The 27,762-nt window shown below is 42.4% G+C and overlaps 1 protein-coding gene across 4 annotated transcripts in view; it reads left to right on the forward strand.

Annotated features, from left to right (window-relative positions):
* AFF3 (AF4/FMR2 family member 3) overlaps positions 1-27,762 on the forward strand; it is a 564,761-nt gene that overhangs the window by 426,157 nt on the left and 110,842 nt on the right. For all 4 annotated transcript variants that reach the window (XM_041757150.1, XM_041757149.1, XM_041757151.1 and 1 more), the window contains one exon: positions 22,697-22,748. In XM_041757150.1, coding sequence (XP_041613084.1) covers positions 22,697-22,748 — 52 coding nt within the window. The remainder of the gene's footprint in view (positions 1-22,696; positions 22,749-27,762) is intronic.

The raw sequence follows: 27,762 nt of genomic DNA on the forward strand, positions 1-27,762 counted from the left end.
TGATGGATCTGCAGAAGTTTTTCCCTCCCTTAAAAGCTGGCTTCCCTCACCCATCTAGGCTGCCTTAAAGATCATCTTCCTGCAAGACAGGCTTAACCAGGTCTCTGTCCTCCCTTCCATCCTTGTAAGGAGTCCTGTGGCCCCCAGGGCCCGGTGTCAGCTCCTTAACAGCTGTCCCAGCTCCTCATCCGCAGGTATTGATCACCTGCTACTGGTAGGCACAGGGCCTGAGGAGCCTCAAGACACTTGAAATACAGCCTCTGACTGAAAGAGGGGAGATGAAACACCAGGAACCACAGTGAACAATGGAAAGATTAAATGCAAAAGTGCAAGAGAACAGCTGCAAGTGCAGGCAGAATGAGAGAATCAGGAGAGCAGAGCAGCATGGAATCTCCAGTCCCAGGTGGGCTGGACGGCAGAAGTGGAAGGGGAGTGCCGTTTCCTGCTCCCCCACCTGGATGTCTGTCTTATCCAGATAGTTAATGAGGATTGGCCTATTGCCTGCCTTTCCAGTGAGCCCACGGGACACCCGAAGGATCCTGCCTTCCAGAATCAAACGCGTTCCCTGCATTTCATCATTCGAAGTGATTCCTCAAACACAGAACCAGATGTCGACGTTCATTGTTTTCATCCCTGCGTCATGCTGAGCCCAGATTAACCTGCCAACTCTCTTCACCACACTCCCTCACCTCTGGACTACACATAAAGTTGCCAGAGGAATTAGGGGTGGTTGCTGGGTAGCCTTTCCCTGCAGTTCTCATTTGTTGAGGTCCTGCTGTTCGCAGGGTTCTGAGCCTACGCCGGAATCCCAGAGCCCTCAGTCCCTTAGAATACTTATTCTGTGCTTCAGTATTTGCAAAATGTTTTTGTCTACATGATCTTTTTCAGTTCCCCAATAATCCTTTAAAGTTGATGAGATGCGTATTATTCATTCTCAGTTTACAGTCAGAAATGGAGGCCTAAAAACACCCACAAATTTACTCAGAGCCAGCAAGCTAGTAAGTGACAGAGCTAGAAGTCAAAAATTAACTCCAAATCTAGCACATTTACCAATACAGAAGTCACCTATTTCCTATATCTTACTAACTTGAGGGGTAAAAAGCTTTCTTTTAGGAGCACCTGGGTCTCTCAGTAGGTTAAGCAAGCATCTGTCTTCGGCTCAGGTCATGATCTGAGGGTCCTGTGATCGAGCCCCATATCTGGCTCCCTACTCAGTGGAGAATCTGCTTCTCCCTCTCCCTCTCTGTGCGCGCGCTCTCTCTCACTCTTTTCTTTTTTTTAAGATTTTATATATTCATGACAGACAGAGAGAGGAGAAGACACTGGCAGAGGGAGAAGCAGGTTCTCCGCCAGGAGCCCGATGTGGGACTCAATCCGGAGACTCCGGGATCACACCCTGAGTCAAAGGCAGATGCTCAACCGCCGAGCCACCCAGGCATCCCTTCTCTCTCTTTCAAATAAATAAATGAAATCTTTAAAAAAAAAAAAAAGTTTATTTTAATTGATGTGTTGCACCTTTGAAGGTCATTGAGTAGGTATGGATGCATGCCCACTGCTGGCCCAAACATGGAACTTGTCTTACCAGTTCCCGAAGCAACACTGGCAACATTCAGCCACTTCCCAGAATAAATCTTAACAGCCATGCTAAATACCCTAGATTTGTGAAGGAAATGTTGATGCAGCCGTGTGAAAAGGCAGCAAACAATTTATGAGTATTGGTAGTGAAAATGACCCAGGGTGCTGGATCAGGTAAAAGAGCTGCACTCATGGGTGAATGAAAGGGAGATGCAAGGCTTTACTCGATAAATTCCACAGTTAAGAGATCACAGTATATCATATAACCAAATGACAGCTTTTAATGATGCTTTTATTCCTGGCAACGCAAAAGCTTTTGTACCCATATCGTTTCTTAGATAAGTACCATGGTTCTAAGACAGAATTTTCTTTTTCCCTTTATAGAGAAGGAAATTGATAATATTACCATCAGGTCACCAAGCAAGTAAAGAACCCTGAGAAACAAAGCCAGGACCTCTTCCACTCCCACTCAAAGCACCTGGGCTACCATGTACCATCCCAAATGATGATACTAGAAAAGAAATCCTAGTGGCATGTAAACTGTCTCCATATGAAAATTCGGTTTGGGCATATCCAGTGTTTGCAGTGTCTGAGGGATAGAAAGAACGGTTGTTTCTTTTTTTTTTTTTTTTTTTTTTTAGAACGGTTGTTTCTATCTGAGAATCCAACTGAAACATACACAGAGAAAAATAAGATTTGTCTTGCAGAATCCCACTTAAAGTTCCCATTCTGAGTAATAATGTTAACATTACTACTAGTCAGTACTGACTTGAGTTGCAGTCAATAATGGAATTCCTGTTTCCTCTTACTCCATTACCTACTTCTTTTCTCTGTAACCTCATAGTGGTCTGTTCATTTTCATTTGATTCAGTTAGGGAATCTGTTAATTTGTGTGAGGTTTGGTTTTTTTAAGATTTTATTTCTTTGAGAGAAAGAGAGCACAAGCAGGAGGGAGCGGGGGAGAGAGAATCTGAAGCAGACTCTGCTGAGCAGAGAGCCTGATGCAGGGCTGGATCCCACAATCTCGAGGTCATGACCTGAGCTGAAACCAAGAGTCAAGATGCTTAACAAACTAAGCCACACAGGCACCCGGGAATCTGTTAATTTGTTAAGTTCCTGATCTGTTCTGGGTCCAACACTGCAAATAACAAGATAAACATGGGAATATGGCATGGCCTCTGCTCAAAAGAAGTTCACCCTGCACGAGTGAGGCTGAAACATAAGGAAGGCATTTCCATGGGTGACCTGGGCAGCTCTGATAGAGCATACATCCAGACGGCTAGGTCCCCGGCAGCCACCAGAAGAGTTCCAGCCCCAAGAAGCTGAGACGGCTGGAAGCTTTCACTCTGAGTCTCCCCCTGCCGCATTTAACCTGGTACCTGACAACCTGACTCTCCAGAGGACACAAGAGTTTCAAGGGTTGTCTCAGTCCCCAGAAGTCTAGGGAAAGGGAAAGGACTACTGGCACCCTGCCAAGACAACAGATTCTTGATGAGATTCAGAGAGAAGAGAGGACACCAAGGAAGGAGGATCATCTGGTGGACTTCTTAGAGGAGCCGTTCTTGGGATGGACCCTCATAGATGCATGGGATTCAAATTGCAGAGGAATTTGGCCCATCATTGCAGGTGAGGACACAGCACACAGCACTGTGGGATTTGATCATGCTCCCTCTTCTCCCCCAGAAAACTCTTTCAAGACCTTGGTCAACCACTCTTCCTCCTGCCACCACATATCCCAGGCACAGGCCCTACCTCCAACCTCCACAGCCTGGTAACCTCTTTCCCACTGTTACTGCTTGGGTAAGATCAAAGAGTAAGTATAAAGAACAGTGCTGCTTCAGAAGGGGCCAGGAGCAAGGGACAAGCAGAATTTCTGTCCTGTCTCCCTGGCTGCAGGGGCTACCCGGCAGATGAGAGACGTCAGCAAAGGCCAGAACTGGATTTAGCAGCTAGGATTGTTCTCTGCCTTCAGACTCAGTCCTGCAGGGGAAAGGGTTAACAGTCAGATTTGGCAGGAGGAGGGCTCAGCCCAGGGGAGGAGGTGGAGACCAGACCAGAAGGCCACACCCTCCCAGTGCTCCAGCAAAGCCCTGACTTTGCCACTCTGGCAAGCTCAGCTGCCAGCCCTGGAGGGACTGGCCATCAGCCTCCAGAAGCTCCACCAAGAAGGGCAAGAAGGCTATTCGAAAGGGTCCTCAACACCTTCCATGTTTTAGATCCTATTAGTTAGTTACATGAACTTAGTTCTTCCCTAGGCCCTAATCACTAATTAAATATCCTCCTGAAACAAGACCTCCCTCAGAATGAATTTCCACCTTCTATCCAACAGCCCTCCCACAGGCTCTGCTGGGCTTGTCCCACATCCCATGGCCTCTCACTGATGGCAGGGTGACCATTCACTTTGTCACTGCTATTTCCTTGCAGGAGGGAAAAGTGGCTGATAACACTTATCTGAGGCCTCTGCTTTCTTGCACATATTTTCCTCTGAAAGAGTTGGGGTGCCACCATTGATACCAACAGTTTATAAACCATGGGTCCCAATTATCACAAAAGTCTCTTCACCTCCAGAATCCCTTTTACGAGGATTTTCCTGGTACACAAGCTCATTTATGGTTGGAGTTCTCTGTGGTCTCGAGTGAGGGATTCCTTTGGGGAAGGCAGCTCAGAGAAAACAGGGAAATGCCCCAGCTTGGACACCAGCTGGGGACAGGAGCACAGGAGCATCAGCTACAATAGGTGCCCCAAAATAACACTCTGTCCCAAACTGCAGGCCACAGAAGTTCAGCAGGTACAAGCATTTTGGGCAGAGCTTTATTATGGTGTCTATATTTTTATGAAAATAATTTGGCCATAGATGCACTGAAAGATCATATACGGAGCTCTTAGTGCACAAATGAGACCAAATTTCCCCCAGAACATCCGAGTCAGCATGGGAGGAGTACACAGTGACTGGGCACAGCTGGTGTGGAGACAAGCCTTGGTAATCAGGCAACCTGAGAATTTTCTGAAGCAGGGAGTGTGTTGCAGGTGGGAGGTGAGGAAATCCTGGTCAAGGCTGGTTTGATAAAGAAAAAGAAAAGGCAGTGAGGGAGCCCCTGATAAGGCTTAAACTACCTGCTTGCCCTCAGCTTCCTAAGGGACCAGGCCTCTGGGCCCCAAACAACATCGAGGCAAAGTTAGGGTGAGTCCCTTTGACACGTATTCCTTTCATACCATCGTCACTGCCTTTTGTCCCCAGCACCAAGACATTCAGACAGAATGTGCCCAGTTTGCCTGACACTGCATCCATGCTGGCGTCTTCGTCCTTCCCCATATGGCTCCTCCCAGTCCTCCCCATCCTGCCTTCTCCATTAGGGAAACTAAAAGAAAGAAACTCCAGGGGCATCTGGGTGACCCAGTTAAGTGTCTGACTTCGGCTCAGATCAGGATCTCAGGGTCCTGGGGTCTAGTGCCGCAACCCACCAGGAGTCTGCTTCTCCTCCCTCTGCCCCTGCCTTTCCCGCACCATCCTCGCTCATGTGTGTGCGTGTTTGCTCTCTCTCTTTCTCTTTCTTTCTCTGTCTCCAATAAATAAATAAAATCTTAAAAAAAAAAAAACACTCCACCATGCTTGCATAGAAATTCTTCAAAACACAGATTTAATCTTTTTTTTTTTTTTAAGATTCTTAAGATGTATTTACTTTAGAGAGAGCACGAGCAGGGGTAGGAATAAAGGGAGGAGCAGAGAGAGATAAGCAGACTCCCTGCGGAGCGGGGAACCTAACACAGGCTTCATCCCACCACCCTGAGATCACAACCTGAGCCAAAATCAAGAGTCAGCTGCTTAACCTACTGAGCTACCCAGGCTCCCCTAATCTTTTTTTAAATATTACCTTGTATCAGGATATCAGGATACCTTTAACCAAAATATATTTGTCAAAAGCCAGATTGTTATTGGGAAAAGATCTGGATAAAATGCATACAATAACCAGTCATGTCCTACAGGAATTCTAGCAGCAGCACATGGCCATTAGCCTTGCACCTTTTATTTCACAAACAGCTACACAGTCACCTGGGGCCCTGGGATTCTCCGGCTGCTGCCTGAGCCCTTCCCGTTGTTGCTTTGGTTCTGTAGTAGACAAATCTGCCCAGCCACTTTTTGTTTTTGAAGTTAATAGGCGATTAAAAAGTGTGGTTATTATAAATTCAATTGCGTCTTCAACTTTTATATAACTTATTTTGAGCTCATTATTTTTCAGCCCTCTAAAGACGTATTTTAATTCCATTCCATTTGTAGTCATGGATCAAGCTCTTTTCTGCAGTGTGACAGGTCTTGTCTCTTATTAAGGAAGGGTGTGTGCTTATGCCCGTCCATTAAGTAAATACTCGTGTGCCCCTGGCACCGGGGACACAGAAAAGAGTGAGGCTGGCACTTCCTTCAAGGAGACCATGAGTCAGGTAGATGACAGACTCTGAAGACAGATAATTACACTCTTGGGTGGCAAATGTGCAAATCGACAAATGTACAGAAGAGGGTAATTAATTAAGGTCACTGAGCATGAAGGCGATGTGCCCTTTGGGCTGGCATTTGAAGGGTGAGTAATTGATGAAAACGGGAAACAGAAAGAAGAGCGTTTCAGGCAGGAGGAGAGGTCAGGGCTGAGAATCAGACAAGTAGAACTATATATAGTTTGCATTGTTCCAGTACTGAATCCAAGGGCCAGGACAGGGGAGCAACTAACTGCAAAGAGCTGAGGCCAGGCCATGTAGAGCCTTGTGGGCCTTGATAAGCAGCAGGTATTATGAATTTAGATTTTAGGAGGACTGCAGTGTGATGGGCAGTAGAAGAATCTAGAGGGAGGGAGATGGTAAGTTGTTACAGGAGAACCACAATCTTGAATTAAAGCAGTATCATGAGGGATGGGGGAAGATGGACTCAAAAGAAAACTGAAGAAATTGAACATATACCTCTAGGAGGTTTAGTGTCTGTAAAGAGGAAAGGGAGGAGGTCAACAGCCATATGCAGATGGCCGGGTGGATGGTAATGCCACAGACCTGGGCACAGAATTCAGGAGTGCCTGTTGGATGTTAGGTGGGGTTCTGGGGGGGTTCTGGTTTTAGACATATCAAGGTGGAGGCACATCTAAGTGGAGATTCATTTATTTTCTCCGCAAACATTTGTTGTAGGATTATTCTATGCCAGGCATTTTGCTAGACACTAAAGATGCCCAGTAGGATTAAATACAGTCTCTGGCCTCTAAACGGCCATAATACAGAAATGCCAGGGTGCACTTGGGCCTACAGAACTGGCTCTTGGAGGATGAGGTCATAGATGTCATCTTCAGGAATAGTGAGGAGGTGGGAAGGGGGAGAAGAGAAGAAAACTGAGGACAGGATCCTAGGGTAACATCAACCTCTGAAGAGTGGCAAAAGGGATAGATTCATCAAAGGAAATGGGATGTCAAAGATAAAGAGAACCTTAGGTACCAGAGAAGCTGTGCAAGGAACATTTTAAGGAAGGAGTATTACATGAATGTTACATAAATCAGTATGAGCAAACCAGACAAAGAATCAAAGGTGTCTGTCTCATTTGGCAACTGAATATCTCTGATAGCCTTAGTGTATACATATGAATATGCAGACATCTGTCATTTGGAAAGAATTCTGTTCTTGCTGATCAAGAATATGAATGCTTTGTTGAGACTTAAAATGTCTCTTTGGCCAGATTTTAATCACTTTTCACAGGTAATGACAAGTCTTTGATTTATGCCTACAGCTACCATGGGCAACACATTGTGACTCTGCCCCTTGGCTCTATCTATAGAGTGTCAGAAGGACTACTCTGTCTAGTACTTTTTATGTGGTTAAGAAATAGTTGAGGGGTGCCTGGGTGGTGCAGTCGGTTGAGCACCTGACTCTTGGTTTTGGCTCAGGTCATGATCTCAGGGTCATGAGTTGGAACCCCACGTTAGGCTCCACACTTAGTGCAGAGTCTGCTTAAGATTTGCTCCCCCCCCCCGCCACGTTCTCTTGTGCTCTCTGTCTCTCTAAAAAGAATTAATAAATTAAAAAAGAAGAAATAGAAAAAAAAAAGAAAGAAATAGGGATGCCTGGGTGGCTCAGTGGTTGAGTGTCTGCCTTTGGCTCAGGGCATGATCCTGGAGTTCCGGGGTGGAGTCCCATATCGAGCTCCCTGCATGGAGTCTGCTTCTCCTCTGCCCATGTCTCTGCCTCTCTGTGTGTGTCTCTCATTAATAAATAAATAAAACTTTTGGAAAAAAAGAAATAGCTGATTAGTCTTGGATTATAACCCAATATAGAAAGTATATGCAAGAATCCATACAGATATAAATAAGTGATTGAATAAATAAATAAACAGGGGTGAATAGATGAATTTCTTATACAGAATAATATCAAATAATTTCTGTGGATACTGTCCATCAAGGACGTGGAATATAAATCCCTACCCCTTAAGTACTTAGTGATTTCCATATGCAGTCTGGAAAGGATGGGGAAAGAATAACTTTACAGTAAATAAACCTAACAAACACAGTGTCAGCCAAGTGATTAAGCTTAGCATCATAAGTCATAAGTCATACTGATAACATGCTCCCTTGATAAGATGGAGTAAGAATGGCACTCTGCCTCTGGGGTCTTCCTCCTCAGAACCCATAACCCCAATCTCATCATGAGGAAAACATCAAACAACCCAAATTGTGGGACATTCTACAAAGTACATGGCCAGTACTCCTCAAATGGTCAGTCATCAAAAACAAGGCAAGGCTGAGAAATTGTCACAGCCAAGAAGCACTGTAAGAAGACATTACAACCAGATGTATGCGAATGCCACATCTGTCTATCCCAGATGAGATCCTGGGACAGAAAAAGAACATGCTACATGAGAAAGGAGGTATGAACATTGGAATAGGGAGATGGTGCACCTAAAATGGTAGAGGTTTCCAAAGACGAAGTGCACCTTCTTTGCAATGTGTCTAGTGTTGGTCTGGAGCTCAATTGATTTCCTACAGTTTTAAAGAAAAATTGTGGACCAGGACTCTTGACCCGTCTAAAATTGGAAACTCAGGAAGCCTGCACTGGACTGGGGTCCTGCCTCTCTTCATCTCTACTCATGTCTTCTGTCAATGAACAGACCCACATAGGCAGGATTTATACCATGACCTCTAGGATAATAACTACATTTATAATGATTATTACTGGTTATTTTCTTAAGTAGAACAAACGCTACTCTGCAGTCACATTCTGTTTCAAAAATAGGCACTACCACTTAAAATTTTTCACATGCATTATTTTCTTTGCACTTGAGATTTCTTCCTGCCACCTGAAAGTCAAATAGATGAATATGTAAAAAGCTGGCTAGGCAACAAACAACTTGACTCTGCAGTTTTACTCATCTTGACTTAACCCCAAAATACACCTGATCTAAAAACCAGGAGGAAATACTGAAGCTTTTTTTGTGGAGTGACTTTGACTAATGTTTGTGACCCCGTGTCAATCCAGTGAATGGAATCCTCCCCTGCAATAGTATGGTAGGATTTAATGTGCATGGGTTGTTTGATACATTCTGTATCACTGTGAGCAGAACAACCCCCAAAAGGATGTAATTGGTGGATAGAGATGCATGTTGAATGGATAATTGTTTCCCATTGCAAAAACCAGTTGTGCATACCTGAAAATGAATATGGAACATTTAATATATTTTCCCTAATTTTGTACCCATTCACTTAAAAGAAAAGTAGTGAATTAGTCCTGGTATATATGAGATCTTTTAAAAAAAATTGGGGTTATCTGATTTATATATTCAGACCACCTGGATTAGTTTTATAATGAAAAATTCTGGAAGTACCAGAGATAATATGCAAAGTACTACAAAAGTGGTAGCATTAGCTGAATTTATGGAAATGCCTTAGTTTGAGGATCATATACCAATCTCCCAGTTTCATGAATAGCTAACAGAATAGTTTTTTTTCTAATATGGAACATGGGCTATCCTCTTCTCCTCTTCACATTTAAATGGTCAGTTTATTGTGTTTGTGGCAAAGAGGGCTAGTGGATTTAGCACAAAAGCCTACAGCTAGTCACAGGTAACCAGAAGTCCTGAGGCATATATTCCAGGGACTAGACAACTTAGGATGGGGATTTGGCTGGATCTCTACAGTATCCAGTTCTGGCTTGGTCCCTTCCACAGTCGCAGAAGCCAGAATGGTCATTTCGGTCCACTTAAAACAGGGCAAGGTTGTTAAAATTTGTTGATGAATCTCACATAACTTATGGTATCCTGAACAAGGCGGATGGACAGGGAGGGAGCAACTAAATGAACAAGGTGGAGAACTATTGGAACTCTTGACTTCCAATGTAGGACAGTGTTTCTCCCACTCCAGCTAATACTGATAGAGCCTAGATAGTGGACTGTGTCCCTCACATGACGCTGTATGTTGGGAAGAGTCAAAGAACTTAGAGTTGACCCAGAAGAGAACTACAGAGCTGTTTTAAAGCCTAGAGAATAGGGATCCCTGGGTGGCGCAGTGGTTTGGCGCCTGCCTTTGGCCCAGGGCGCGATCCTGGAGACCCGGGATCGAATCCCACATCAGGCTCCCGGTGCATGGAGCCTGCTTCTCCCTCCGCCTGTGTCTCTGCCTCTCTCTCTCTCTCTCTCTCTCTCTCTCTCTCTCTCTCTCTCTGTGACTATCATAAATAAATAAAAAATTAAAAAAAAATTAATAAATAAAGCCTAGAGAATAAAACCTTATGAAGAAAAATAAAAGGGACCAGGATTGTCCAACCAAGAGAGAAGGTGATTATTTGCACTCTCACTTTTTTATCACTCTGCTAGGTTTACTTATTTGCCTTTCCCTCTAAAAGTCAGTGAGCCACTTGAAGACAAAGACTTTTTCAACTTTCTATCACCAGCAACTAGAACATCCCTGGCTCTTTGGAGATGGTCAATAAATTCAGAAGTTTGTGTTCTCTGTTAGAAAAAGTGAAATGGTCTTAAATTATAACATGCTGATTGTTACAATATGGAATGGGTCATAAAATACTGATAATAATATTAAATATTTATTGGGTGAGTACTGCGTATCAGGCCCAGTACAAAATGTTTTATGAATTTTCCCCATATAATTTCCACAACATTCCTGGGAGGTAAACGTTCTTATTATTCTGTTTTAATGATGAGGAAACTGAGAGCAATTCTGAGTTCTTTCACAAGGACACAGCTAGTAGGTGGCAGGGCCTAGATGTACATTAATAAATAAGGCTTTCTGACTCCAGAGCTCATGCTCTTAATTACTCTACATGTAAGTCAGAGTTTGATCTGGGAAAGAGAAACCACTCTGGTATTTTAAGTAGAAAGGCACTTACCATAGGACATAACCCATCAGGAGGGCTAGGGAAGCTACAAGGATGGAGCCACTAGGAAATCAGTAAAACTAGAATTACAGAGAACTGCTAACAGTCATCTCAGATGTCAGCAGCACCTACAGGTGTTACAGAAGGATGCCTGGAGGCCATTGGCAGACGGCACATCTGCTGAAGCTTATACCCCTGCTTTCACTGCCCTGGAAGCATTAATGGCTTCCATTACTCTTTGACCTTCTAAACCCTATTGAGTGCTTCTCACTGGTGACATCTAGCCAAAAACCCTGCATGCAAGGAATGCAGTTCCCAGGCCTTTAGACACTATGGTACAGGGTAGTGCTTTAAAGGGGAGCTGAGATGTCAGCTGTGCTATTTGGTCTTGAAGAAAATTTGGGGGCTTCCTTAGAGAACTTAAAAGGTAAGATAACCTATAACCTTCAGTATTTCTGCCTGGGGGCTGAAGAACAAGCCAGAAAACAATCTCAGGTGCCCCAGCACTTTCCATGGTTTCTGAAAAACAACCATTGAAGAATTCTAGAACACTAACAATATCTTCTTAACTCATTAGTGATGATGAGTTTGGGCCTTACCTAGGTATTGAAGAAATGCACCTCTCCCTTGGAAACCATTCTTATTCAAATGGAAGGTGAGGGATAAAGTGGAGCCAGATGAGTTGACAAGCTGTCCTCTGTAGTCCTTTAATTCTGTGCAAAATTAAGTAAGATGTGAAGAATTCTGACCTGTGGATTGAAGATGGCTTTAATGAGAAGGTGATCATTCACTTGGAATTGAGGCAGTGGTTTTTAACCCTGGCTGAGCAGTAAATTCATCCGGGCTCCCTGTCAAAATACTGATGCCCATGCCCAACCCAAGACCAATTAAATCAGATTCTCTGGGGATAAGGCCCATGAACCAGTATTTATTTCTTTCCCCTTTATCTATTTCACTCATCTTCCTCACCAACCTACCCCCAGCCATCATTGGTTTATTCTCCGTATAGAAGTCTGTCCTTTTGTCTTTTTTTTCTTCATTTGTTTTGTTTCTTAAATTTCATGAGTGAAATCATGTGGTATTTGCCTTCTCTGTCTGACTTATTTGCATTATACCCTTTAGATCCATCCCTGTTGTCACAAATAGCAAGATATTCTTTTTATGGCTGAGAAGTCTTCCACTGTTTGTATGTGTGTGTATATATATATGTGTGTGTATATGTGTGTGTATATATATATATATATATATATATATATATATATGGAGTCTTCCACTGTGTGTGTGTATATATATGTATATATATACACACACCTTCTTTATCCATTCATCTATTGATGGACCAGGTTGTTTCAATATCTTGGCTATTGTAAATAATGCTGCAATAAACATAGGGGTGCTGTATCTTTTTGAATTAGTGTTTTAATTTTCCTTGAGTAAATAGCCAGTAGTGAAGTTACTAGATCATATGCTAATTCTATTTTTAATTTTGAGGAACCTCCATACTGTTTGCCACAGTGGCTGCACCAATTTGCTTCCCACCAACAGTGCATGAGGGTTGCACTTGAATCATTTGAGTCAACTATCATCCTATTTTTTTAATGGGTAAAATAAAACTTCAGAGTTTAGGTCCAGAACTGTTGAAGGCATACAGCTCTTCTGACTCTGTTCTATGTTATATATATATATATATATGGAGTCTTCCACTGTGTGTGTGTATATATATGTATATATATACACACACCTTCTTTATCCATTCATCTATATATATATAGATTCATATATATATATATATTCATTCATATATATATATATATATATATATATAGAGAGAGAGAGAGAGAGAGAGAGTGGTTTGCACACTTTGCTGTAAATCAAAATCACCTAAGGGGCTTTTAAAAAACATGGATCCCCAGATCATACTCCTATTACATCAGACTATGGGGATAGGGCGGTAGCCAGGCATCAACACTTTTCAAAGATTCCAGGTGATTCTGACGTGCAGTAAAGTTTAGAAACCACTGCATTATGCCAATCTCAGACAACCTGTAAGGTTGGTATAGCTTAAAGTGCATGAATTTGCCAGTTAAGAGATTATGCTTGGTTCTCTTTTCTGATTCTAACAAAGTCTTCTAACAGTCAGATTCTGATTCTAACAAAGTCTTCTAACAGTCTAACAATAAATTGGTTCAAATAAATATCTCAATTAGGGACTCTCTTGTAAATTAACTTATTAATAACAATAGCCACAAGAATGCAAAAACTGGCATCATGAACCAAAGAATAAATCTTAACCTAATGGATATATGACCCTTATAGGTTCAATGCATTCTTAGTATCAAAAGTTATCAATTAAAAAAAAAAAAAAAAAAAAAAAAAAAGTTATCAATTAACCATTAGTTAACAAACAGAATAGGCAACCAGCTTACTAATTTAGTGACAACCAATTAATATTCGACATCACAAACAGCTGTATACATACATATTTCATTTCCCCTCTGGTTAGGTAAAAATTCCCCTTCAAAGAGGGTTTAGTAAAGAAATGCCCATCATTGAATCTATGCAGCCAAGAAAACTTTATATTTCCAGGCAGGGTCCTCGGATCCCTCTTCTGGTGTCTGCTTGGAAAAGGATCTTATTCTTTCACACGCTGTATTTGAATTTACTCAGAACTGAAGCCTCTAATACCAAGAACATCAAGTTCAGAAACTAATTTTCTAGAAGTCCTTGGAACAAACAAGGATAGGAATTTTTAAACTATTTTTTAAGAGAAAGCATTCCCTATTAAAGTGCTATTTCTAAAGCCTCCATTGTTTTTTGATAGAAATGATAGAGTACCTACAGCCCTCTTCTCCTGTAATGCTTTCAGGAGGAAGCAATTTTAAAGTTTAATGTGCTCAGAGAATGCTCCTTTATAACTGTGGACTTCACTGCCCTAAATGGGAAATATGGAGCATTTTCATATTTTCATAGTCACACGAACTGTGTGTGGCACTTATATCCTTCTGGGTGCTTTCCATCCATGGGATATTCAAGGAAAATGGGCCCGGCATTCCATTTCTCCTAGACAGAGAGTTCGCTTGGGCCTCTCAGTACCCCTAGGGGAGAATTGCAATTCCAAGTGGAAAAAAAACAACCAGCACACTTTTAAAAATATGCAACTTTTTTAAAAAACAGAGTATTTGAAATAACTTTTGTCAAATATGTCTTTACTACATGCAAGAGAAGTGGGTATGAGATAAGTTGGAGCAACAAGTGTACAGACTTGCCCTGTACGGAGAGCCTTTGACAAGGTGTATTTGTAAGTCAGTCCATTGTTCTGCTCTTGTAAGCCATGGCTCCTAAACACATTGCCCTGAGCACACCCCCTCCGGTGGGCCACCTGCAGCTCTGCAGGTTTCTGCTTTCCAGCTCTTCCATGAAGCCAGAAGCTCCCGTGTTCATTGTGGAGTGTCATGCCATGTGTAATTACCATCATCAGAATTAGAAGCAAGATGGGCATTGAAACACTTAACATAATGGGCCTTTGGGATCCCAGTCTCCATGAAGAATAGTCAGTGAGCATACACATTTGCAGTGATTCTGACCAAAGCCTTCCCTTTCTCCTCCCTCAGCTCCTGCACACACTAAGTTACCAGGATCTTTGCTTTCTCAGGCTTGTACAACTACCCTGTTAAGCAGGAAGTGTTAGAGGAAATTGACATCTGAAAGAAGCAAAGGGGGGCTGAGGCCTGAGCGGAGGTGGGAAAAACAAAGAACCTCCTGGAGATTTGAACACCCCTCACTTTCTACAAAAAGTATGAGCCTGGGTTGTCCAACACAGGAGCCACTAGCCACTTGAAATGTGTATATTGTTGTGATACGTATATGATATGTTGGGGTAAATAAAATATACCATTAAAGCTGGTTTTACTTGTTTCTTTTTACCTTTTTTTAACATGACTTTTAGAACTTTTTAATTACCTTTAGGTCTACATTATACTTCTGTTGGACGGCTTGAATAATGTCTGTTAATGCTTTTAGTTGAAGCAGCTGAGGGTGATCTTGAAAAGGGACACACTAAATATTTAATGCCATCTGCCAGCATAAGAATTACTTATTGATGCCTAACAAATTACCCCAAAACTTAGTGGCTTCAAACAGCATTTATTACTATACCATTTCTGTTGGTCAGGAATCTGAGCATGGCTCACCTGGGGCCTCTGGCTGTGGGTCTCTCACAGGGCAGCAAGGGGTGGGTGGGTTGTAGTCATCTCAAGGCTTTCCTGGGTCGCTGGACTGAAGACCTTAGTTCCTCCTTGGCCATTGGCCAGAAGTCCCCCTCATTTCCCTGCCACAGGAATTTCTCCATACGGCAGCTCACAACATGGCAGCTTTCTCCCATCCAAGCAAGCTGGCAAGAAGAGTAAAAGAGTATGCATGCCAGTAAGCAGAGGTCACCTAAACTCACAAGTGACATCCTATCATATTGCCCTACTCTGTTTACTAGAAGCCAGTCACTAGGTACAGCCATACTCCAGGAAGGGGAGTACAAAAGGACATGAATACCAGGAGGCAGGATCTATGGAAGCATCTTAGAAGCTGCCTGCCACAGCCAGGTAATTAGGATCTAGTTAACATTGTATTTGTCCACCACATAGTTGTTCTTTAATGTCAGGTACTTACCCTGATGGATCTAATGTGCTGCATTCATAGTTACTTGTTAATGCATAAAGAAATTCTGAAATAATATATAAGAACCTATAAACAGGGGTGACTTCGGAGGATGAGAGTAGCAAGTAAGAGGTTATAAACAAGATGAGGATGGAGACATTTCACTGTATACCTTATGCTATTCGGGGGAGTTCTGAACTATGTGTATGTATTACTTAAAAAATACCATGAGAGTAAAGAAAATAAACTGGCTCCATTCCCAAGCTCTCTGTGCTTGGCTGTCAACCCTGCTCTATGGATAGAGTTCCCTCTCAGGATAGAGGTCCCTGATTTCATCTGCCTCCTGTAGGACCTCGAAGCCCTTCAGGTACTCCCTCCTCCTTGCAGCTTTCCCTGAGCCCCGGGCCTCCAGAACTCATCTCACCACCCACATGCTAGTACCATTGACTGTTTTTCTTATTAGTGTTGGTTTCCAGTTTCTTTTATTGTTTATTCTATATTAATGTACTAGGTACAGGTACTATTGGGAAAGGCAGTTGCTCAATTGAGATTTCGAAGGCACTCATTCACTTGTATCTCACCAGGGTTTAGCAGGTCTTCTAAATGAGGATGTTTTTTGTTTGTTTGTTTGTTTGTTTGTTTGTTTGTTTGTTTTGCGAGAGTCTTAAATGGTAGGAAATGAGATGCTGTCCCCCAGGAAAGACAGGCCTGTGTAGAAGGTAGCAGGTGTACTCAGCTCGTAAGTGGGAGAAAAGGACCAATAGAACATACTGTCCCTAAGAAAAAGTGAGGTTATAAACAGAAGAGCTACGGTGCGCCTCCATCCTCCACCACAGGATGAATGTGCAGAATCAGAAGGTTACTTGAGGAAGAGGAAGTCCAGAAAGGAGATACAAGTGAGCAAACACCATCTCCCTATGAACCACCATTCTTCAAAAGATATAGATATGAAACCCTGGATAGGAAAACATCAGAGTTGAAAACTCTTAGGTCATCTAAACTACTCCTTTGTCTTACTCCTGATTTCTCTATTTGCTTCCAGACTAAGTTACTTCATTTGTGCCTTGGATGCACTAAATCACTACCCCCCAGTGTGAGCCTATCTGAGCCTTCCTGGCTTCCGATTGACTGGAATGGCATGAGCCAAATTCTTCTGAAAAAATGGGGCAGCCTCGGTGGCCCAGTGGTTTAGCGCTGCCTTCAGCCCAGAGCGTGATCCTGGAGACCTGGGATCAAGTCCCATGTTGGGCTCCCTGCATGGAGCCTGCTTCTCCCTCTGCCTGAGTCTCTGGCTCGCTCTCTCTCTCTCTCTCTCTGTGTGACTCTCAGGAATAAATAAATAAAAGTCTTTTTATAAAAAGAGGCAAGTGGTTACCGGTTTATGAAAATAAACCCAGGCAGATGGTAGCACTGACCCTGACAGTACAGTGGACTTCAGACAGAATAAAAGGTGTTTTATAACTTCTTCCCATGTTCCTAGCAGTAGAGATGATGGCTTGGGGAGTACCTGCAGAGGGGTGCACTTGCATAACGAGTAGGCTATGGTGCACAGCTAATTGCTAGAATAGATATTTGCATATATGAATATGTTTAATAGGGAGTCATAAACATTTGTCTTTGGCTTTAAATCTCAAATAGGTGGAGACAGTAGTAGCACCAGCTACAGAAGCAAATCTGAAAATCAAACAGCCCAATTAAAACTCAGATTTCTTAAAAGCCATTAGGATCAAGCAAAATGAAATGAACTTTAAAGGGCTAAAGGATTCATATCTGTTAAGGGCCCCAAATGGCAAGTAATTCTGGGGAAATACTATTAATTAAAAACCACTGCTCTGTGAAATGACTGCCATTACATTTGAAGGTAGTTAATGTGCTTGTTCATGATACCTGTGAAGAAATAGGGGCGCATGAGAAGCAGTTGGCCATCTGCTTAGGGTAGGCTACTGTTCCTGCTCCCTGAGATGCAGTGTACCTCAGAAATGTAAGGACTGGCAACAACATAAATGTGTCTGTATGCCCAAATAAAAAATACCACACATGGGAAGGTCCCCATAATCAAATATTAAAGTCGTAAGGGTTTTATTTCATTTCTCCCTTTCCTGAACACCACCGAGGTTCCCAACAGATGAGGCCGTTGGGTTCTGTTAAGTTGTGTGTGCAGAGCTTTGCAATTTGGTGGTCTTTTTTTTAAATGGCCAAGGTGGCAGCACTGATGTGAATGTAATATGTGAGGGAGCCGGCCCTGGGAGGCAGTGTGCTCCCCCTCCCCATTAGCACCTGACCACAGGAAAGCATCCGTGGCTGAGATCCTGGATGCCAGTCCTGCTGCTGGTGCCATACAGCCTTCACTTGCAGAAAGAGGGCTCCCCCCTGAGGGAGAACCCTGCAAACCCCAAAGGGAACTGTGTGTGCCTGCCTCCCTTGTCAGAGCTCTGAAGCCACTCTGTCACGCCTTCCTGGGGGACTTTCCACACGAGGCCCCCTCCCTGCATGAGAGCATGGGACCTTCAGCCCGTAGCTCAGAACCTTCTGACCCTTTGCGCCAGGTGTTCGTGCGGCGTGTGATAACAAGCCTGGGACAAACATTTTAAGAAACCATGGTCTAATGCAGTTCCCCAGTGGAAAATAGGTAGAATCTTAATCACCTAATTGCATGTTTAAAAATCCTGCCTGCATCCTTTAATGTCTCAATTTTTAGTTACTTGGTTCAGACTCGCGGGCCAGTCACAGTCAGGCACGACCTTGGAGGGCTTGTGACAGCCCATCAGGTGTTCTGGGCACAGGGTTGAGGTTCTCTGCACCTCTGGCTGCAACTCTGCTCTCTGGCCTTACTTCCAGAAGTTCAATTTTATTCTCTGTTTTATTTCGGCACCCCTGTTGTCATAACTCGGTGGGTCCCGCTGGGGCCTCCTGGCCATGTGGCTGACCCCTGGCCCTCAGGGCAGATCTCCTTATATACTGAAGCTGATGGGCATGTTTTGTGTCCACTCTACCTCTGAAGCCATGTCCAATCAATCAACCACAGCAGCAGTTATAACTAAAATACATCACCCCTCCACAACCTCTAGAAAATCTCTTTTGTTTTCGGAATGTCCAGAAAGTAGAGCAAAGGGCTTAGATTTAAGGTATTATTATAGAAACATCTTTTCTCCCAAACTGTTTATCCATGCAAATTCCTTAAATGCTCTAAGGCATTACCCTCAGAGATAAATGAGGAATATTAATAAAAAACGAACACCTATTGAATGCTTGTTCTGTGCCAGGTTCTGTGCTAAGCACTTTCCAATGATTGTGTAAGGATTTCTCTGGAAAACCCGTTGAGACAGGTATCGGGTCACTCAGCTAGTTGAGTGGTAGAGTTAGGATTCATCCTGGGCAGCCTGACTCCAGAGTCCGTGCTCTGACCAGCGCAGCGTGCTGCCCCAGCAGTGCCCACCTTGGAGGAGGTGCGTAGGGTCAAATAAGGTAATATGTAGAAAGTGCTTTTAGCTGGCCTGGCTTGAACCTCTATTCAACACTGAGTGCTCCTACTAATCAACAGTTCAGGCCCCTGGGAGGGCTCGAAGGGCCTTAGAAGGGGGAGGGCTAAGGGAATGGCTCTGGCTGGGTAGACATCACTGGCTGGAGGGAGGACCGGTGGTGCTCAGATGTAGGGGTGCAGGGGTACAGCAGGTTGCCCATACGAGCCAGCATGATGCCAAAACACGGGCCCTGCACTGATGTGCAGATGACCCATCTGAAACTCTACCTTTGGCCCTTCAGAGCATTGGGGGCTTTGCCTTCCTTTTTCGAAAATAGAGTTGGAGAACCTCCACCTCTGCCCTTGGGCCTCACCAACACTTAGTTTGGATTTTCTTTTACATTTGGTTTAAACCTTTGTTTGTTGTTTGTTCGTGTTTAATATGTTTAATCCATGCCAATCTATCCTTTCAGAAATAGATGATAAAAATGTTCTCAAATGGGCAGGATTGGAGCTGGGGCACAGTAGTGCCATTTGTGTGTTTACAGGGAGCTAATCCTGGCCTCCTGTCTGCCTGCCACATGCCAAACACTGACATCTCTTAGGATCTTGTGGGTTACAGCATTTTTCTTCTCCAGCTATGCTTTGTTGTTCAGCTGTCACCTCAGACATCTCCTTTGGCTCCTCTTCCTTAAGTCTGGTCTGCCAGGCTGGAAGAACACAGGGAATGGGGACACGCACTGTGCTTTGGAAGCTGAGTCATGGAGGCTTTGCTGTGACCATGAGAATAAAGTAGGAAGGCTGGACTGTGTTCCTTGATGGGCTTGAGTGTCCGTCACCTCAGTGTGTGACTACTGACGATTGGGCAGAGTGGTGGTGACTGTCTGCTCCGGGCCTGTGGCTTCAGGGGTTGGCGACAGTGGTGTCCCAGGGCTGCTGTGGGACATGTCAGAGGGACTTAGTGTTTCAATGCCCCTTCCTCATATTTCAGGATTCAGAAATTTAACTGGCTTCTAACTTCTCTGGAGATTTTTCTTGAATACAAAGTATTTTTACATTTGATCCTTTGTTTTTAGATCTCAGCCAGAAACACAATAAATTCATTTTTTTTAAGATATAAAAAGTTCACAAAGCAAGGTGGATTTCTGACTGCTTTTCTTCTAGAAATTATGGCAAAAACAGAAATGACGAAGCTGAGGCCCAGAGGTGTGACTTACCCAGGATCAGGGGATGTGAGAGACAGTATGAAATTCAAACCAACACCCAGTGATGTGTTTACACATTTAGCACATGCTCAGAATAAACAACAATAAGTGTATTCCCTACCTTACAAGAGAACCTTGCACACTGTTCTTACTGTTGTGGTTACTTTCAGCATTGCCAGCCTCATGTGGTGACCGAGTCACATGGCTTGTTTGCGGCCAAGCTAAGATCCCTTGCTTTGGGGCACGTTGGGGTTTCTTGTTCTGGTTGACAGTGGCCTTCAAGTCTGTGTGTGCTATTGCCCATATAAAGATGAAACTTCTCAGTCACCCTTGACATGACCTCTATCCAACAACAAAAGGGTTGTTAGTGATGATTGTGTGTATCCTTCCCCCTCCTTCTTGCCACCCACTGACAGGACCACCCATGCTTAGAACACCCAGTGCTTCCAGGGCAATCCTTGAGATCAAACCAAATTGCAGTTGGCAGTTTACCCCTAGAGAGTGAAGTATGGAGGCAAGAAGCTGTCCTGCTTCTCTGGGTTTTTTCATCAGAAAGGCATTTGTGCCTTTTGGTAGGAAAATAGTCTTGGGGAAATTGCCCCAGCCCAGCCAACAAACTGGTATTGTACTCTGTGCTGTCACTGTGCTAGTCACTGAGGACTCGAGGACAAAGAAAACACAGTCCCTTTCCTAGGTTATTCCTAAACAATGCTGTAATGAATCACCACCATGTCTCTTCTCTTTGAAGCTAAGGGTAGGAGTTTGTGAGGTCAAAGGGAATGGACCGCACGCCTGAAAGATGTGAAGGGCAGTCTTTGCTGATGCTTTCTTGGTTTGCCTGTGGTTGAAATAATAAAAGAGTGATACTCTCCATACTGGTAGAATGGCCATAGCCTGTGAGGAAACAGATTTGGTGTCCTCATGGTTATGGCTTAAGTGGTACAGCAGCAATTGCTTAGAAATAGCTCAGCTGTGCTCTCTAAAACAAATACAAGAGGTTTTCTACTTTATGGAAGAGGGGGTGACTTTATTCCCTAGATTCATGGAATCTAAAGCAGGACTGGACGTTAGAGATTGCCCAGCATAACCCGTCACTTTACAAATAAGGAAATGGGACCAGAGATTGAAGGCGTTAAGTGATTTTCTCCAAACAAATGGCCAATTGGGGCAAAACTGGGTCTGCGTGCTGCCCTGGCAAATCTTTCCCCCAAGTTCACCCCAAAAGTCACTGAAATTACTTTTAAAAATATTCAGAGGAATATCATGAAAATGGATGGACCTGTAATTGGCTTTTAAAGAAACTAGGCACATTTTAGGGAACAGTCTTTTGAAGGTGACTTCAAGGAGGACAGTGAGGTCCTCCAAGCACATGGGCTCAGTGACCTTCAGACTGATTCCTGGAGCCCATCAGAAATGGACCCTTCCCCACCCTCACCGCCACAGAGCAGCTCTGCCTGCATTCATTTGTGTTACAGAGTATCCCTCTGAGTGAGATTTCTTTTGAAATGAATTAATCTGAAAACTATTTTCCTATAAACAATTCAGCAGTGCCACCAAGAATCCAATTTTATCACCAGCAGAAATAAGAGGGTTTGATTTTTTGTTTGTATGCTTTTGCTTTGAACTCCTACAGACCCGAAAGCATCCTTCCCCATTGCTTCTGCCAAGGCAAATCCGACAGAGGGAGGAGGCACTTGAGAGTTGCCTTCAGAGTCTTTTCAGAATCTTCTCCCCCATGTGGTCTTCCTCATCCAGCAGGGTTTTTGGGCAGATGTCTTCTCCAGACCTTTGACTGGTGGAGACCTGAGCAGCTTCCCTCACAGCTCCAGTTTATTGTGTTACTGCTGTCAGCACAGTTGCTACCTGCCTTCTCGTTGTTGACTATAAATAGTAATGAAGACATAGCAGAGCACCTGTCACATGGCAAACCTGAGCAAATAACTATAGAGTTCTAACTTCGCATGCAAAAGCACCTATTTGATTCTGTTACTCATCTCACCCTATTAAGGACTGTTGTGAGGGTTAATCTTCATAATGGGGCAGTTTGTTATTTCCTAAGTACATCAGAAGAAAAAGGCTTAAAAGAAAAGGTTTCTTTTTTTAATTAATTAGGAAATAAAATATACTTATTATTGAAACATTGCTCTAATAAAGATACTTTTGGGGCAGCCCAGATGAATCAGTGGTTTAGCGCTGCCTTCAGCCCAGGGTATGATCCTGGAGACCTGGGATGGAGTCCCACATCGGGCTCCCAGGATGGAGCCTGCTTCTCCTTCTGCCTCTCTCTCTCTATCTCTGTGTGTTGTGTGTGTGTGTGTGTGTGTGTGTGTGTCTCATGAATAAATAAATAAAATCTTAAAAAAATAAAAAGAAAAGAAAAGATATTTTCGTGCTGAATTATTTTGAATTTGCTAAGTATCTGTACCTCTTTGTTCCTTTTTTTTTTTTTTTTTTTCAGAATGTTAGAAGATGACCTTAAGCTAAGTAGTGATGAAGAGGAGAATGAACAGGTAAGATTTTCTTTCGTGTTGCTATCCTTTGAATGTGACAGCACCGCTCACCCCCCAGGCTGTCCTGGGTATTGACTGAATCATACACATTCGAAATTGTGGTGCTCTGGGCTGCTGGGTGCCCTCTGGTAATTATGAGCTTTCATGCTGTGGGACCAGTCCATTAAAATATCTTAGCCTTAATTTTCCTTATAACTGTGATGTGTGATTTCTGTGTCTTTGAAACCAACATTGGGCACTTACAAGGAAGCCACTAGCACCCACTGGACTTCAATACAAAATAGACCCTATTTTTGCTTTTCTTCTTCTTTTTCTTTTTTTCTTTTTTCTGGCAAAGCTCACTACTAGTCTTCTAGAGATCAAGTGTGTGACCTAACCTCATCAGCATGCAGTGGGCAAGCTGTAACATTAAATATTGAGAAGTCTTATACAGATATTATTAACATTGAGAAGAAGCAAACGCAGAGGTGAAACTTAAACGATGAATAAAAAATAATCATGCTCTGAATAGGCTGTTTGTCTTAGATGATAAATGTGCTTAACGTGTTCTCCCCTGGTGTTGATTTACCAGCTCAAGACATCAGTCAGGGGTTTATAAATACTCTTCTGATCAGTCAGTTAAGGTGAAAAAATGGCCACGCTACATTCATCACTTTCAACGTCTGCATTTCAGGAAATGTTTGTATTCTAAAGCAAGTTTGAAAATATAAAAAGATAGATTTTCCTACACCTCTGTTCCGTTTTTCTTATTATCCGTGTGGTATTTTGTCAAGTTTGGACAAATGTGGTAGGTATAAAGACAATCCAGATAGGTTTCTCCAGAAGTTATTTTTACATGCCCTATAAGGTAGTATGCAGTTGATCTTGGAATCATGAATTTTATACGAAGGTGTCATGGAGCACTATACAGGCGATTCAGCTGTCTAGCCATGCAAATGCAAATAATGTGCAAAGTGTGCAGAGGTGAGATAAAAGTCAAAGGAACATTTCCAGGAAGAGCATCTAAGCAGAACGTGGCTGTAAGGTCACAGAGAAAGAGCCTGTTCACCTTGAGGAAGAAAGTGAATTAGCAAACCAGAGCCTGGGTGTGAAATAGAACTTGAATTGAAACTAGGGGGCAAGCTGGGAAAACCCAAAGTGAAGGAGAGCTAACTGAGCAAGGTGAGCTGCTCAGGCTTTGGGTTTTGTAGAAACTGACGACTTTGTTTCTAGGTGTGCACACCAGGACAGTCAGCTATCCATAACACAGCAATACTGAGAACTGAGAGTGACCTCACTCCTAATTTTGATTCCTCACCTATGTGACTATTAGCTAATGATTTCATCTCTTCATGTTTTTTTCCTAGTGAAAGGTTCAGATAGGTACATTGTGGATTAAGTCATATCAGATGTGTAGATTATGTCTCCTTTATGTTAGAAAAGGAACTCACAGAGTACTGTATTCAGCAAACTTTCTTAATTTGGAAAATGTTTTCCAGAGTTATTTCTGGGAAATATTTCCACTGAAAACTCAATTTATTAAAAAAATTAGTTATCAAGGATGTACTAGATACATTCTCTAAGGCAGTAAGAACTTTTAGTTGAATCACTTTGCTCTGTTAGCTACTCCTTTCTAATCTGTGATCATCGATAATATATTGTGAATATACAGGTTAGATCCTTTTTTCTTACGTGTGGTCCCTGTGTGTGTACACCTTTCCATTGTTTACAATGAAAGTGGCTGACGGAATGAGTGATTTTTATACAGTAGTATAATTAAGACTCTAGACATTGTATGAGGTGGTTTAAGTGATTGCTCTAACACTAATTATATTAAGTTATCCTCCTTTGGCCTATAATTATAGCCTGGCCTAATCACAAAATCATAATTTCCATGCTTTAAAAAAAGGCTAATGATATGGTATTTTTCCCCTCCAAAACCAAAATGTGATTGTGACCCTGAAGAGTAGAGCCTATGCGCACGCATGCGTGTAGACACACACACTCACACTGCATTTCTCTGGCATCAGGAGATAATTAAACATTTCACATAAATGATTTTGCCAGATATCATCAGAATTTGTCCCTTAACCCAAAATCTTTCAAAAATACATTGTATATTTCCCTGCCTCGATAAACAGAGCATGCTAAACTCCTTAGCCTTCTCTTACCCAACATCTGGCTGTCCTTGTGATTATTGGTCACTTCCTGTGACAAAGATATCTACAAGAGCTTCAGATTGCTGTGCCTGTTTGCCCTTCCTCAGGTTGCCTCAAACTCACATGGATTTGAACATTCTAAGGTTTCCTTTATCCTCATTGTCTCTGTGCTCCCAAGGATGAAGAGACAGGCTAGTTTAGTGAATAAGCACAGGCTGAGCAGCCCTGGTCCCTGGGTTCAAACCCCTGCAGTGCCAGTGACTTAGTAGCTTTCAGCCTTGGCCCAGTCCACAAGCTATTCTCTGCTCCAGGGTCACCATTTATAAAGTAGTGGGAAATTAATGTCAGATCCCCAGAGCCTACTCAGAACATGTGCTCATCTGTTATCTTCATGTTATCAGATCCAATAGGCCTTTAGTTTTTTGCTTTTTAGTCAACTTACAAATGAACATCCATACAAAGAGAAAAGTACACAAAACCTAAGAATGCAATGTAATGAACATTCAAAAACCACACACACCTGTCATCACCACACAGACACAACCAGCCTCTCAGGTCTCCCAAATCCCCATCCAGTCACCATCCTCCAGAAGAATAACCACTCTCCTGTTTTTCTAACACCATAGGGTAATTTTGCTTGTTTTTGAACTTTATATCAATGAAATCATACAGTGTGTACTCTCATTTGTAGCTTCTTTCACTCAGTGTTATATTTGTGAGACTTACCCATGTTGCAAGTAATTGAAAAGTACTCATTTTCATTGCCCAGTCGTATCTCATCATGTGCATATGCCCTAATTTACTTACCCTTTCTACTCCTGATGGGCACAAGGGTATTTGGGGTATCAGAGTAGTACTGTCATTGACATTCTTCTACAGGTCTTCTGGTGCACATATGGAAACATTTCTGTTAGGTCTGTGCCCAAGAGTAGAATTCAGGCCTGGGAGGTATGTGCATGTTCAAGTTGGATAGATCACTTGCAACCATTTTCCAAAGCAGTTTCACCAATTGACACTCTCATCAAGAGTGTAAGAGAATTGCAGTTGCTTCGCATCCTCACCATGTTTGTCTTTTTTGTATTGTCTTTGTCTGGTTTTGAAATAAGGGCATTCCAAAAAAAAAAAAAAAAACGAAAAGAAAGAAAGAAGGGCATTACTTTACTGGCTTATGAAATGAATTGAGAAGTGTTCCCTGCACTTGTTTTTTCTTGCAGAGTTTATATAAAGTTAAAGTTAATTTTTCTTTAAATACTTGTCAGACTTCTCCAGTGAAACCACATAAACCTGAAGATTTTTAACACTTACAAATTCTACTTTCTGAATAGTTCAAGGGCTGTTAAGAGTATTTCACATTGGGTAGGTTATGGCAGTATATGCTCTTTAAGTAATTGGTTTATCATGTCTTTTTAAGTTATCATATTTATGTGCAGAATGTTCTGTTCTTTTATTATCCCTTTAATGTCTGGGTCTACAGTGATATCCCATTTCATCTTGATATTTATCCTATTTCTGTCTTTGTCATCTTGCTAGAGGTTTTTCAATTTCATTCATCTTTTCAAAAAACAAGTTTTTGTTTCATTGATAGTCTCTATTAAGTTTTCTGTTTTCGATTTTATCTACTTCTTAACTTTATTATTTCCCTCTTTCTGTTGCTTTCCATGCATTTTTATCTTCTTTTTCTGGATTCTTTAGGGACCTTAGATTACTGATATGAGGGGCACCTGGGTGCTCAGTGGTTGAGCATCTGCCTTTGGCTCAGGTCATGATCCCAGGGTCCTGAGATCAAGTCCCACATGAGGTTCCCCAAAGGGAACCTGCTTCTCCCTCTGCCTGTGTCTCTGCCTCTCTCTTGTGACTCTCACGAATAAATAAATAAATTTTTTTTTTAAAAAAGATTACTGATTTGAGACTTGTCCTCTTTTATAATATAAGCACATAGTGCTATACATTTCCCTCTCAGCAAGCTATAGCCACATCCCACAAATTTTGGTATTTTGTATTTTCATTGTCCTTCAGTTCAGTAAGACTTCCCCCTTACACATGGATTATTTAGAAATGGGTGTTTTGTTTCCATGTTTGGCGATTTCCTGTAATATTTTATTGATTTCTGGTTTGATTCTATTGTGGTCAAAGAACACATTTGTAGGACTTCAGTTCTTGTAAATTGACTGAATATTTTTTATGGCCCAAGATATAGTCTGTATTGGTAAATGTCTTACAAGCACTTGAACGAATGTATATTCTGTGGTTGGATGGAGTGTTCTATAAATGTCAGTTAGATCCTGTTGGTTGATGTTGGTGTTGAGTTCTTCTAGATCCTCGCTCACTTTCTCTCTAGTTGTTTTATTAATCGTTGGGAGAGGAGTGCTGCAGTCTCCAGCTATAACTGTGGATTCGTCTACTGCTCCTTTCCGTTCTGTCAGTTTTTGCCTCACATATTTTACAGCTCTGTTATTTGGTGCATAACATTTAGGATTGCTATGTCTTCTTGGTAGATTGACTTTTTATCATTATGTAATGTTCCACTCCATCTCTGGTAATTTTCTTTGCTCTGAAGTGTACTGTATCTGATACTGACTTAGCCACTACTGCACTCTTGACTAATGTTTACACAACTTTTTCCATTCTTTAACTTTCCACCCACCTATATTGTTGTGTTTGAAGTGAGTTTCTTACAGTATGTTGTCATATTTTTATCTGTTTTGCCAATCTCTGTCTTTTTTTAAGATTTTATTTATTTATTCATGAGAGACACAGAGAGAGATAGAGACAGAGACACAGGCAGAGAGAGCAGCAGGCTCCATGCAGGGAGCCCAATGTGGGACTCGATCCTGGGTCTCCAGGACCAGGCCCTGGGCCAAAGGCAGATGCTGAAC

Source organism: Vulpes lagopus, chromosome 5, assembly GCF_018345385.1.
Source record: "Vulpes lagopus strain Blue_001 chromosome 5, ASM1834538v1, whole genome shotgun sequence".
NCBI lineage: Eukaryota > Metazoa > Chordata > Mammalia > Carnivora > Canidae > Vulpes > Vulpes lagopus.